Consider the following 15,866-nt stretch of genomic DNA (forward strand, 5'->3'; position numbering starts at 1 on the left):
TGAGATATTTTAAAAACATGCTTTCAGAATACTACAATTTTATTTCTGAATTATTTTAAAGCTTTTATTCCCAATTAGGCCAAATATCATTTCAACAACGTTTAGTAATGAGGATATATTTGAAATCAGACATTTCCATAAATTCTTATAGTTTTTGTTTCGAACTTTAAGTCATGAAAAATCTCAGCTGTCATCACAACAGGATCAGTTGCATTATTTATAAATTCATTATTAAGCAATGAATTAGATTAGTGAACAACAAAAGAACACTGGGCTCTTACTCAAGACATTCCCTTTTAAGCCTTCATTCTACTACAGAATGGCTCTGTAATATTTACAAATTTCTTAAACTTCTCTAGGCTCCAGTTTCCTCAAATGACTGGTGAAGGAGAAGACCATCTGAAATCTAGTCATCTTTTTAGTTCCAAAAAATCTCTAATATTGTGATTTGATTTGAGAATATATTAATATAGTTCTCTTACAATAGGTGAAAAAAATATTTGAAACACATATATGACCAATGATTTAAGTATTTTAAGTTAAGGAATATTTTGGAAACTTTGAGATGTAAATAAAAATATAGAACAAACTTATCTTGATGCTTAATAAATAGTTCTCTCTAGAAAAAGAGTTCATACAAGATGACTATTTATAGTTCATTATAATTCCTCAAAGTGTGAAGAAATAGTCCTTTGAGATAACAACAGGTATTATGGAAAAGGGTGTTCTATCATCAGATAAACTGTGAAGAGTTGAGTAAGGCAAGTGAACTTTCCTTACCATAGAAATTCTCAGAGACTTTATCATGCTAGTACAAACCACAAGCCTGTTAGCCCATAGAACACTTTCTTAAGGAATTCCCCATAAGATTTCCTAAAAACGTATTTGATGAACCATGTTGTTGAATTGGAAGAATCAGTATTCTAATATGACCATATTACCCAAGGCAATATACAGATTCAATGCAATCTTTATCAAATTATGAATGGTATTTTTCACAAAACTGGAACAAAAAGTTTTTTAATTTGCATGGAAGCACAAAAGATCCCAAATAGCCAAAACAAGCTTGATAAAGAAGAACGGAACTGGAGGAACCATGCTGCCTGACTTCAGACTATACTACAAAACAACAGTAATCAAAACGGTATGGTACTGGTACAAAACCAAACACATAGATCAATGGAACAGGTTAGAAAGTCCAGAAATAAACCCACACACTTACAGTCAATTAATCTATGACAAAGAAGGCAAGAATATATAATGGAGAAAAGACAGTCTCTTCAATAACTGGTACTGGGAAAACTGGACAGCTACATGTAAAAGAATAAAATTAGAACATTTTCTAACACCATATACAAAAACAATCTTCAAATGGATTAATGACCCAAATGTAAGACTTGATACTATAAAATTCCTAGAGGAAAACATAGGCAGAACACTCTTTGACATAAATTGCAGCAATATTTTTTTGAATACATCTCCTAGAGTAATGGAAACAAAAGCAAAAATAAACAATGGGACCTAATTAAACTTAAAAGCTTTTGCAGAGCAAAGGAAACCATAAACAAAAAGATAACATATGGAATGGAAGAAAATATTTGCAAATGATGCTACTGCCAAGGGCTTAATTTCAAAAATATACAAACAGCTCAATGTCGAAAAAAAATCAAATCAAAAAATGGGCAGAAACAGACATTTCTCCAAAGAAGACATCCAGATGGCCAACAGGCACCTGAAAAGATGCTCAACATTGCTAATTATTAGAGAAATGCAAATCAAAACTACAATGAGGTACGGCCTCACACTGCTTAGAATGACCATCATAAAAAACTCTAAAAATAATCAGTGCTGGAGAGGGTGTGGAGAAAAGGGAACCCTCCTACTCTGTTGGTGGGAATGTAAAGTGGTGCAGCCACTGTGGAGAACAGTATGGAAGTTCCTTAAAAAGTAAAAATAGAGTTACCATATGATCCAGCAATCCCACTCCTGGGCATATAGCTGAAGAGAACTCTAATTTGAAAGATCCATACACCTCAATGTTCACAGCAGCACTATTTACAATAGCCAAGACATGGAAGCAACCTAAATGTCCATCGACAGATGAATGGATAAAGAAGATGTGGTATCTTGATACAATGCAATATTACTCAGCCATTAAAAACGAATGAAATAATGCCATTGGCAGCAACATGGATGGACCTAGAGATTATCATACTAAGTAAAGTAAGTCAGACAGAGAAAGATAAATATCATATGATATCACTTATATGTGGAACAAAAAATGTGATACAAATGAATTTATTTACAAAACAGAAATCGACTCATAGGCATGGAAAAAACATAATTACCAAAGGGAAAGGGGGGAGGGGGTTTGGATAAATTGGGATATTGGGATTAACAGATACACACTACTATATATAAATTAGATAAACAACAAGGATCTACTTTAGCACAGGGAACTATATTCGATACCTTGTAATAACCTATAATGGGGAAGAATGTGGAAAAGTATCTATATATGTGGAGATATATATATATATATATATATATATACACTCATATGTATATATACACATATGTATATTTAACTGAATCACTTTGCTATACACCTGAAACATTATAAATCAACTATACTTCAATTTTTAAAAATTGATGAAACAATGTCTCAAATCTTACAAATCAGTAAATATAATGATGAACTTACAATTAGAAAAATGAACTCAACATAAATTACAAAAAATAACATTTCTAATAAGAAATAAAGATATATGTCAGGGAGTAAGTCACATGAATCATATTAAAATTAATTTCTTGTGATTAATATAATACTATAAAAAGAGTCTAATGATACAATTAAGGTTCCAATTTCTAAAATTGAAATCAGCTTAGTAAATGTCAACTAGTTCTGAGAATTCTTATCTTCTTCTCTACTTCCAAATCCTACACAGTTTTAAAAACTGGTTTAAATGCCACTTCCATCATAAAGCTTCAGATGGTACTAATTTGTCAGAAGAAATTTCTCCTTCCTCAAACTTAAACTCTTAGTACCTGGGCCAGAGGATATTATACTGTTTCCCGAATATATCCATTTCTACCGTGCATTCAAACCCATGTTATTCTGACTCCAAGGCTCTTTTGCCTTAAATTACACTATCTACCTTAGGTTATTTTATTATCTTTTGATAGAGGTCATATATAATAGGGTCATGAAGGAGAGAAACAACACAAATCTGTATGTGTGAGGAGAGAATAAAGATAGGTCTAGAGGTGACCTTAGGCTAATGGGGAGGAGATGAGTGGGTTTTATTCTGTTCATCAAGTAAATGGGGCAGGCAGGGGTGGTATGAGGAAGCATCATGAAGGAAAAAGCAACATGGCCTTGAGGGGGAACCGTGAGTATTCTGGCACTGCAGAAGCCATTAGAGAAAGGGCAAGAGATTGGGGGGAACCATGGAATTCATGGATAGATCTTAAGGAGTCTGTGAACCCCCTGGATAGGACTATAATAAAGTGTGAACTTGTATGTATGGGGGAAATGTGTGATTTTCTAAAGAAACAATCTATAGCTTTCATCAGGAAGGCTCTGGGGAATCTGTGGCTCACCACAGCCAAACAAAAACAAAAGATAATTTAGACATTGGTCAAACCAGAGAGGGAGCACTTTAATGCCATTCTAAGGAGATTGGATTTATCCTAGGCCAGGAGGGAGTAGTTAACGTGTGATTTTTAAGCTTGTAAGAAATATAAAAGTGGTATGAAATCCTATTTGTATAGCCCAGTGAAAAATCATGCACATTCACCACAGCAGCAGCCATGGGAATGGAGAGGCAGAATATATACAAGAGACCAATGGATTTGGTAACTATTTAAACATAGGAAATGAGAGAAACAGAGGAGAATTAGAAGACACCCAGATACCTGGCTTGTGTGAAGGGTGATGTTGTTCACCAAGATGATGAACAGGAGGAAGAGTAGATTTATTAAGTTCATCTTAGGGTATACTGTGTTGAAGCCCTTGAGGAATATTCCAAGAAAGCTGTTGAGGAAGCAAATATGTCCCGAAAATATCAACTGAACTAAAAAACGACACTGGATTTGCAGCTATGGATCAGTGGAGCAGTAGGCCTGGAATGCAAACCTCAGTAAGTTGAAGAATCATTCAAAGGAGGTGATGAAACAGAGGTAGGTTTGATTTACTTCTCTCTTTCTCCAAGAACAAGGAAGGAGAGAGCTGGAGGTATTTCTTGAATAGAACATATGGATGAGGGAGGAGATATTGTGTGTGTGTGTGTGTGTGTGTGTGTGTGTGTGTGTGTTTTAATGTGAGAGACATGAATATATTTATGGTATATTCAGAAGGAGCCAGTTGAGAGGAAGAGGGACAAATGCCAGGAGTCATTGACAGGACAAAGTCCAACAGAGGAACACAGTAGGACCAATGTCACCAATCTAAGGATTAGACCTACTGAAGAGAGGTGAACATTTTCTGCAAAACTAGAGGTAAAGGATATGCAGTAGGTCCTTGTTGGTTATCTATGAACCTAAATGGGAAAAGAACTTGAAAAAGAATAGATACATGTATACGTATAACTGAATCACTTTGCTGTATGCCTGAAACAAACACAACATTGTTAATCAACTATACTCCAATATAATATAAAATGTTTTTAATTAAATTAAATGAAAAATAATTTTTTTAAGTATATGTACCTGTGAATTCACAAATCTTAATGAAAATATCTGAACAGAAATATAGAGAGGGAAAACCAGAAAAACTAATTTCTCTGTGAAGTTTTAAATTCATTTATTGGCTGACAAACAGGGGCAGCAGTGGAAAGATCTTGAGGAGACTGAGGAATTTTAGAAAGCCTTCTCCCAGGTAGGGGAGAGGCTCATGTTTATGGCTTGGTTAGCAGCACTGACAGCTCATTTGGGTTTCGAAGCCATTCGTGGAGGGGCACCGAACTCCCAGCTGGTGATGGAGGACACCCATGGCGCTCAGCAAGCTGGGTGTGGCAGTGAAGCAGGTGAGTGACCAGATTCAAGCAAGGCTTGGGGACTTAAGGGCAGATGTAGCAGAAGGAGGTAGCCTGTACTTGCTAGCGTCATGGGCATTAAGCATCTTAGGTTAGATGAAGTAGGAAGGAAAGCCACGAGGAATGACAAGTTGGGAGAAAAAGCGGGGTTGACAGAGGAGAGCTGTCCATGAATAAGCTGTAAGCAAAATGGTTGAAGCTCAAGGGTATAATTACTTTGAAAGAAATATTTTTTAAAAAATCTTTTGAGCTCCAGATTCATGTCTACTTTATTTTAATAAAGTAGTTTAACCTGACTAACAGCTGCACTTCTATGATTCTTGTTTATTTCTGTAATACTTTACAGACATTTTCCTTGAGAATTGAGAAACTAAAGATTGAATAATTCCTTAAGTCTGTGATTAGCAATGACAGACATCCAATTCCTCTGATTGCAGGTAGAGTACCCATCTCCATCCTTAAAACACATCTACTTAAATTGTGATGTTTGGAGAAAGTGCTTGTGTTTCCACTTAGAAAGTCTTCTTTAAGAAATCCGGGCCCACCCTTCTGTTCCCATTTCTGTGCTCTTAGCCATTTCCCCTTTTCCCCATTCCGCCTTCTTATACATCCTGTATTCTAGCCATACTCATACCGTGATGGGTTGAATTATGTCCCCTAAAAAGGGAAGATTTGGACACAGAGACAGACATGAACCCAGGAGGAACTTCAGTGAAGAGGGAGGCAGCTATCGGAGTGATACATCTACAACACTAGGAACACCAAAAACTGCCAGCAAACCACAAGAAGCTGTGGATCTGATGCTTCCTCACAGCCCTGAGAAGGAACCAATCCTGCCGATACCTTGATCTTAGATTTCTAGCCTCCAGAACTGTGAGACAATGCACTTCAGGTGTTCTAAGTCACAGTTTTTGGTACTTTGTTAGGGCAGTTCTAAGAAAATAATACGCATACCATACATGTTACTTGCCATTCCCTACGTTTATCATATTTGTTCATAATTTCGTGTTTTCACAGACATTCTCCTTCTACCTAATGTTCCACTTATAACCATATTCATGGCAAAATTTTTTTCTTCTTACAGATTGGGCTCAAGCCTCGTTTCTTCTGTGGTGCTTCACTTGACCCTCCTTGGTTCTCAGAGCAGACATCTCTCTCTAAATCCTTAACAATTTGTATTACAATGGCTGTAGACTTGATTGAATCCCTCCAAGGAAAGCAATCACCTTAAGAACAAAAGCTCATGTCTTACTTCTCTTCATATCCCCAACCTCTGCCACCATGAAGACCTCTGTCAGTCAAAAGTGTATATAGAAAAAAACAGGAGTGGATGTGTTTCTCAAAACAAGAAAAATAACATGTAAAGGGAATGTTTTAGCCACTTGAACATTTTTTTTAAAGGCCAATAAGATAATGCTGTTTTATGTAGAGGTCTTCACTATGATACCCTTATTTATCTTTCATTATAAGGACTACAAGTGACTATCAGATTTCTGTAAAGAAAAATATCAAAAATCAGGGGAAAATTTTATTTTTACCAAATTTCAAAATGGCTTGGTAAGCACCAGAATAGTTCCATTTTGCTGATCTGTGCTAGAATCAAGGATCTAAAACTGGTCAACACACAAACTGGCAAAGTGCTTCTTTTATTTAATGTATGGACATAAACTTTGCCTTACTAATGTCCTTGAATGGAGGTTGAGGGTGGTGAAGGGATACCTTGGAGTTCTGAGGCAAGGTCCTGAGAGAAGTTTTGTTTTTTTTTTACTTCATGGGAGGCTCAAGGCATGTTTTCCTTCTGTGACATAAGAGTTGTGAGAATTTTATCCCCACTGCATTTGACTGCATTACATCAAAGTTGTTAGTTTTTTGTGTCTTTATTTGTTTGCATTTATCTTTATATAACTCCAACTCCCATATATTGAAAAATAGTCTTTGCTTATGTAGTTTGGCAGAGAGTGTGTCATAATAAAAAGATCTGAGATTTCACTAAAAGTTCCTCTGCGGTTTTATGTGTAATATAAAAACAATATTATACATGTGAATCATACTTCATATAGTTCAAAGAATTTAAAGAATTTACACACATTATTTAAGGTGATCTTCCAATAACAATATGAGAAGGCAGAGCAAATATTAATGCCTAATTTCATGTTCAAAATCACTGAGATTCAAACATTACTTAATTGGTTCAGTGTGGCAAATCTAGCTAATAACTGATCTAAGGCTGGAACTCAGACTTCTTTCTTCCAAGTGAGTTGTTCTCTACTGTTTCCTCAATGAAATTAATATGTATTTTGAAATTATTATGCTCAAAAATAATATCATCATACATTTACATATTCCCTAACTTACAGATATAAAGGTTCTCACAAATTGGTATTTTAACTGTATGTCTTTCCTCTGATACTGGTTAAAATTTACTTATTTTTAGATTGCTAATATGCTCTAAACATATTTTACTAATTCTTGTAATATTGATAATACCAACCTAAAAAACAAGTACCTCTGACAGATACTACAGAGCTAAAAAAAAATTACATAACCCAGTCATTTAAACTAACTGTTTATCATTTTTTACTGCTTTTAAAAGAAATACTCACCTACTGAAATGTAGATAGTGTACTATTTCCCATTCAATAGCTTCATATGTCATGCAAATATGTTAAAATATATTTTATTCCAAAAAATAATTAAGTTACTCACGCTGTGCTCTAATTTTTTGAGGATCTGTTAGATCATAAACATTTAAATGACTGACAGATTTAAATTATTTCACACACTGGTCTTACCCTAGGTAACTTAGAAAAATAATTTCTTTGACAACTATTAAACTTTTTGTTTCATTCATTCATGTTATGTGCATTTATTAAGCACTGACTGCATGAGGCACTTTATACATGCTAAGTATGTAACAGTGAAAAAATAGAAGTAGGTTCATTTCCTTCAAAGTTTACATGCTGGTGTGAAAGACAACAATGCAAATAAGTAGTATAATAGAATATGCAAGGCTTTATGGGAGGACAGAAAGAAAAAAAAAAAAGTGACCTGGGGAAGTTAGGAAGGTGGCTGTAAGAGAAATGAATCTTGAAGGATATAACAATCAGAGGTAAAGCATAAATAACTTTCTAGGCAGAGATAACTGTATGTTCAATAAAATATCAAGGCATTGTGTCATGGTAGATTTAGAGAATTGAAAATTAATTGTTAAACTGGATGGGGTGACAATGGGGGAGGGTGGAAGATGAGATTGGAAACAGGTTGGATCAGGTTTAGACCAGCTCTGCCTGTGATAAGGACTCTATGAGGTTCCTTTCTAACAGCAATAAAGGAGTTTAGCTTGTTCAGAGCTGACATTTTGGAAAATGAGTGTTGGATTGAGACATTAAGAATGGAAACATAGCTACTTTAGAACAACAGCCAGTTTAACAATTGCATGGCTGAATCATTGTTCTTTATGATACTCTAGGGGGTTCCAGGAATCAATGTCTATTGCTAATGGCTAGATCTAAGTTGTTTTTTTCTAGAGTTGGTATATGATCTACAGTGGCTCTGAGTTTGAAAATGCAGGTATGGACATGTAGCTCTATCTTTTAATGAACTATTTATTTTATAATAGATTTATACTTGCAAAAGGGTTGCAAAGATAATATAGGAAGTTGCCACATTACCTCCCCTGCTACCCCCAGACTCTCTATTGTTAACATATTACTAAGCTGCATTGAAACAACTAAGGAAGTGACAGTGGTACATTACTTTTTTTTTTTTTTTGCAGTATGCGGGCCTCTCACTGTTGTGGCCTCTCCCGTTGCGGAGCACAGGCTCCGGACGCGCAGGCTCAGTGGCAATGGCTCATGCGCCCAGCCGCTCCGCGGCATGTGGGATCTTCCCGGACCAGGGCACGCACTCGTGTCCCCTGCATCGGCAGGCGGACTCTCAACCACTGTGCCACCAGGGAAGCCCAGTACATTACTTTTAACTAAACTCCACTAAACTCTACACCTTATTTAGATTTCATTAGTTCTGTTTTTCTTCCCCCCTAATATTCTTTTCCTGCTTTAGGATCCATCTAGGATAAAACATTACATTTAGTTTTGTATCTTATAGTCTCCTCTGATCTGTGACAGTTTCTCAGACATTCTCTGTGTTTCATAACCTTTACACTTTCGAGTACTGGTTAGGTATTTTGTAGAATGTCACTCAATTTGGGTTTGACACATGTCTTTTCTTATGGTTAAACTGGGGTTATGGGTTTTGGTGACAAAGACCACAGGGGTGAAGGTCCATTCCCATGTATCTTGCCATAGGGTACATACCAACAGCATAATTTTATCACATCTTATCAAAGGGTACCTGCTACCAATACAACCTGATGATGTAAACTTTGACCCGCGATTTATTGTGTTTGCTAAGTTTCTTCAATCTAAAGTTAAACTTCCACTTCCACCCCACCCTTTGTCCCTTTCCATACTCTATTCTTTGTGAAGGAGTTATTAGAGTCCACACTCAAAGGGCAATGGTAAAGGAGGTATTAACCTCCATTTCCTGGATGGGGGCAGTATCTACATATATAATTTGAAATTCTCTTGAAATTCTTTAGGGGATTTCGTTTCCCATTTATTTGTTCCTATTTATTTATGTATTTAATCATTTATCTATGTCAGTGTGGACTGATTTCAAAGATATTTATTTTATACTTTGGATTATAACTTCACACTATGTTATATATTTTGTTGTTCAAATTGTTCCGCATTTTGGCCATTGGGAGCTCTTTCAAATTGGCTCCTGTAACCCTTTGACTTATCCCATTCTTTTATTTTTTGAGCACTTCTATAACTATGTTTTGAATATAAAGCTGTAGCATTCAGATATTTTATTTATAAAGTTGGAAGAAAATGAGATGTTAACCTTGACCCTATTATATATTACATAATATTCATAAGTCTAGACACATTTTATTATTTGCAAAGTGGAGAGACTATCATGTTTAAGGCATTATATTATTAAGATGTATAATAAAAGACTGAAGTAGCAAGCAAAACCATATATTTAATTATTATAATTAATATTAATGTATTTAATTATTATAATTAATTATAATAATTAATTATAATGAATAAGCCTCACTTAAAAAGGTGCTACCAAAAGGGGCAATATAGGGATAGGGGATTAAGAGGTATAAACTATAATTGTACAAAATAAACAAGTATATATTGTACAATACTGTTTTGCTGAAATCCTTCTTTCTGTTTCAAGGTTCGTTGGATTCACTGGCAAAATAACCACTCATCTCACACAACTGAGCAGACTTAATTAATTTTTTAATAGAAGATTATTTAACTTAATTTCAATATACAGGCATTAGAAGGGGATGAATAAAAGTATTAGAGAGACATAACAGAGTATATATCATCAGATTGGTCCGACACCTACATCCAGATTCAAATAGCAGCTGGGAAGTCCCAAGTAACAGAAAGCTGGAGTCCCAGTTGGGAAGGGTCCCAGGCGGTGCATCCACCCCACAGGTGAGACTTCAGTTTGCCACTCGAAGGAGCCCAGTTTTTAGCACCAGGCCGCATGCCGATAACCATCAACCTACATGCAAGCTTGCAGCTCTGGTTATTGTCATAAATGCCTTGGTCGTAACTCATAAGTCTTGGAATGTTCTTGATCCCCAGGGGCTGGCCAGACCCTCAAGGTGCAGGAAGTCCCAGGACTTACTCTCTATCTTATCAAGTGGTTTACAGTGTGTGCTGGCGCCACCCCTTTGGCCTGGGTGTAGCTCAGCAGTTTGGCATGCAGCCGGCTTTAGTGTCATTGCCAGGTCAGAGAGAGGCCTAGTGTGGCCTCTGAAGCCTGAACACGACTACTTTACTAGCTTCCCCAACAAATACAGGGAATATAGCCAATATTTTATAATAACTATAAATGAAGTATAACCTTTAAAAATTATGAATCACTATTTTGTATACCTGTAACATATAATATTGTACATTGACTACACTTCAATAAAAAAAAAATCAATAATTTGGGGAAAAAAAGTTACTCCACTAATTGTAGCTCTTTGGGGATAAGTAACGTTAAATCACCTAAAACTGGATTTAAAAAATGCAAAAAGTATGGCTATAAATTCTCATCTTTAACTACTTTAAATGACAGGCCTGCCACCCTAATTTTCATAGTAATGTCAAAGAAAAGCACTCTGAGCTTAATTTTTCTTTTCATTTCACAATTTTCTCTCCAAAGACATGACCCATTTATTATTTGTTCCAAAATACATTGTTACCTTAGTAGCTACCAAATTATATGCCTTATATAGCTGTATCGATGAAAAGACTCTTACAAAAGATGCAAAGAAAATGAAGAGACCTGACAACTCTGATTTTAATGGCTAGAAAGAGCTATCACAGACTGGCAACCACCACGGACCCTGAAACCATCCAAGTTATCTTCTGGCACACTTACAAATACTAACCAAGAATCCAGGCTGATTGACAATCTCTACCTTTCATGTCCCATACTGGAAATCCTCTCTTCCTCCCCATCTCCACCCCAAATTAAAAGCTGTAATGCGTTCCCAATGCTCATTTACTTATTCAGCATATTTTCTGTGTCTTTGGCAAAGTGATAAGAGGTTATAAAGGGAATTTAGTCTGGCAATAAATAGGTGTGAACCTGCATTTCACTTCAGTTTTCACTCATCTGTATCTTTGGATGCATTGATATAATAGGGGAAAGGACACAAGCTAGACCAGGATAAAGATGGGAGTAAGATGTCTGGACTGTTCCAGCCAACAATGTTCAATACTGGATGATGGGTGGGCTCCCCTGAGATTCATTTTGTAGCTTTAAAAATAGATGATTTAAATATCGTATCTCCCAGGTTTCTTCTACTTCTGAAATCTCTGATGCTCAGATAGAAAATTTTCCTTTGATCATTCCTCAGATAATTAACTCATTAATGACACTGATTTACCTGCAGCAACTTCCAACATAGCTACATCCCTTGGAGACTTTCTCCCCCAAAATGTAACTACTGGTGGTTTGAGTTACCCTTATGCAAAGAGTAATATATAAATCAGGAGAGAATAAATATTTTTGAGATTATTATTTTAATCAGTCATATAGTCAGCCTATTTTGTATAGGATAATAGCAATTTGTATTAATGCAGCTATTCCTTAAGAAGGGAGGGTGGACAGTATTCTCCTCCCCAGTCAGGAGCCTGTCCTTCCCTCCATTCACTGGACCAGTCTTGAGGTATATACAGCGTGTAATAGGTAGTATGTTCCTCTACTTTTAACCTTCTAAAGTTCCAGCACAAGCTGGCTATAGAAGATGTGAGGGGGAAATTATCTATCTATGTATCTATCTATCTTTCTTTCTTTCTTTTCCATGTATATTGCTTAGAGCTGTGTTATACATTGAATCATGTCACTCTAAAGTTCATGTGTTGAAATCCTATTCCCTGATACCTCAGAATGTGACCTTGTTTGGAAATAGGATCATTGCAGATGTGATTAGTTAAGATGTGGTCATAAGGGAGTAGGGTGGGCTCCTAATTCAACATGACTAGTGTCCTTATAAAAAAAGAGAAATTTGAACACAGACACAGGGAGACCCCCATGTGAAGATCAGACTCCCATGGGGAGTGAAGATTGGAGAAGCTAGGAGAAAGGACTTGAACAGCTGCTCCCCTAGAGTTTTCAGAGGGACCATGACCCTGCCAGCACTGGTTTCAAACTTCTGGCCTCCAGAACTGTGAGACAATACAATTCTGTTGTTCTAAACCACCCAGGTTGTGGTACTTTGTTACAACAGGCCTAGGAAATTAATATAAGCTGTAACATAGGTGTATGGTGTGGGGAGCAGGGGGTGGATTTCCTTCAATATCCTTTGCAGCAAATGTATTAGTGCCACCACTGGCTTATCCATTTGTATGGCCTATGCTCCTGTTTGGGTCAGAACACATGCCAGTACATCTTTCTACTGATTATGAAGAATCTGATTTCAAATATGGGACTTTGTCACTTACTGGTTGTGTAATTAACCTCATTGACCTACAGGTACCTGATAATGGTAATACTTGATCCAGCATAGCACGGGGGGCAGGGATCAAAAGATATGACATAAGTGAAAAACAATACAGAGGTACATAGAAGAGAATTTAGTGTAGAGGTTAAGATCTTTGCAGCCAGGTTGAATGAGTTCAAATTCTACTCCTCCCTTTACTAGTTTTGTGACTAAACTATGGACTCAGTTATCATTTTGAAATGAGAGTTATACTAGTACCTATGCCTTGAAGTTGTCATGAAAAACAAATGAATTAATACATAAAGAGGTCTTAGATGATTGTCCGGCACATAGAAAATATTCAATAATCATATCTAATAGAAGTATTATACATGCAAACTATTAAGAACCATACAGATGAACATTTGTATTATTATCATTATAATTTATCATTAGTAAACAGCTACTGATGAATGCACTTATACATTGATAACTCTGACTTTCTAGCTCAAGGTGCATTTTAGCAGCAGTACTTTAGACAGCTCAGAAGAGCTAAAGAGGGACAATCACAGATGAGGTCTGATACCAAGTGGACCAGGTTTGCCCAGAGAATGAGAAGAATCTTAGAACTAGAGGCGATTTCTGGTATTCATTAGTCTTGTCATTTCCTTATGTTAAAATACTTTAGAGCCAAACTTTCTGTTGAGCATTGTACTAACTATGCTAATACATAGATAAAAAGCAATTAATTAGATTTTACTCAAGCATGCAGAAATGGGAACTGATTTTTTAAAAACTGTTTTTAAAAGTTTGTAATGAAATCTTTACATATATTTGAATTGAGATACATTGTCTATATGTCACACTCCTTAGCTGACAGTAAATAAAGAACAGCCAGCCACTTTCTCACCGTGAGTTTTGGGGCCTCAAGTAAAAGACTACCATTGGAAAAAACCACTTCCTTCATGTGTGTCTGGCTTCACAGAGGAGAAGGAAACACTTTAGTGTCTGGCCTTACAGAGGAGAAAGAAGCATTTTTTGTAAAACAGCTTCTATTCATTTACTTGGAGGAAACAGAAACAGTTGCGACTAAATGAAATTATATTATCACCTTTATTCAATTTCATAAACTTACCCAGGAAGTGTACAGTTGGAAGACAGACTGTCTCAGCGCTGTGGATAAGTTATAGTCTTCTGAACTGTGGTGTGTTTGGTGTGCAGCCCACATAAAATTAACCTCTGCAAAACACACAATTTGAAATGAGCCATGACAATAAGAACAAAGCAATTTTCATTTTCAGTTATGTATGCTGCTCTGTTGAGTGAGGAAGAAAAATCTCGAACATCTCTGAAAAACCTAGCCAATATAATTATAATTAAAATGAGCTGCCTCAAATCATTTTTGGAAGCAGAGATGGTATAAATTACAAAGAAATAAAAAAATTGAAACACAGCCAATAAATATGTATAGTGTATATGATATAATTAAATGCCTTCAGCAAACTGAAATGACTTCCAAACTTTACACTTTCCTAACATATTACAATGTGACAAATCATAAAAGCCAACTGGTAATGTTGTAACAAATACAGTCAATGCATTGTGATAAGTTTTCAGCATGTGATAACATATTTCTAATTAAAGAAGAGTACTCTGATGGGAGAAATTGGTGCATAAATTTTGGAATGAAATATTTCATAATATTCTTCCCTAATGGCTTTTTAAGAAATTTCAAAATCTGTCTATTGGAATAAGAGGCAAAGCAGAATAACATCTGGCCCTAAGATTTAAGGTTTCAGTTTTATTTACAGATATATATTAATAACTAATAGTTACATATAGTTCTTCCCATACCTCACCAAAACAGTATACCATTTCTAAAATTGTCCCACATAATTGCTGTTTGTCCTCAAAATAAAAGAGAAAATGCAAATTGTTAATTTTCACCGAACATTATGTAAATTGCCCTCGTACTGTCTTGAGATTCATATATACCTAAAGGAGAGTTGCTTGCCTTTTCTACAGCAAATGTGCCACTATAATAACCACCTATGTATATGGAATTTAAGAAAACAAGCCCACATTTTTCATTCTGCCCTCATTTTTCATTTCCTACCAGAATTACAGATCAAAATGCCATATATTCTGTTTTAGTAAAAGAAAGTATGCTCTTAGCTAAACTAAGTTATATTTTGTCCTTTGCTACAAATACACGAGATAGAATTAACCATATGATGTGATAATTGTATCCCTGCCAGTATAGATTAGAAATTTAAAATTTTTTAGGCTTGGATGCATGGGAACTGAACAGTGAACCTAAAAGTGGAAATATTGAGTTATTGGTCTCTGCAGCTGCCATATACTCATAGTTAAAATACATGGCACATGGCAGAACAATTTGTTAGAAATTTTTAAAATGAAAAGCATGGATAAATGGAGATATAGACATAGATATAGTCATTCTGGGTGGACTTCTTCTTGGCCATTCATTTAGGAAATGAAAGGTCTGTGGACAATCTATGTAGGGAGTTACCAAATAAAATGTGCAAAAGAGTTTTGGTAAACAAATGAGATATAAGAAAGACTTAGTTCTGTGAGAATGAGATTATGAACAGGATTATGAATACACAGCTCTATCAGAAGTCATTTCTATTAAAGTCATATATTTTCAAGTGGGGCAAGTATTTTCACAAACCATCAGTTTATATCTAACTTAGATCCTGATTGGTTTCATACTTTAATCATTCTAATCGTTCCTAGTAATGACCCTGTATTTCTACCTGAGCAATGAAGGAAATTGTTCTTACACAAATGAGAAC

General features: G+C 35.6%; 1 protein-coding gene across 1 annotated transcript in view; it reads right to left on the reverse strand.

Annotated features, from left to right (window-relative positions):
• AGMO (alkylglycerol monooxygenase) overlaps window positions 1-15,866 on the reverse strand; it is a 374,042-nt gene that overhangs the window by 205,974 nt on the left and 152,202 nt on the right. The window contains exon 5 of the mRNA XM_060156131.1: window positions 14,183-14,286. Within this exon, the coding sequence (XP_060012114.1) occupies window positions 14,183-14,286 (104 nt within the window). The remainder of the gene's footprint in view (window positions 1-14,182; window positions 14,287-15,866) is intronic.

This window comes from Lagenorhynchus albirostris, chromosome 8, assembly GCF_949774975.1.
Source record: "Lagenorhynchus albirostris chromosome 8, mLagAlb1.1, whole genome shotgun sequence".
Taxonomy (NCBI): Eukaryota; Metazoa; Chordata; class Mammalia; order Artiodactyla; family Delphinidae; genus Lagenorhynchus; species Lagenorhynchus albirostris.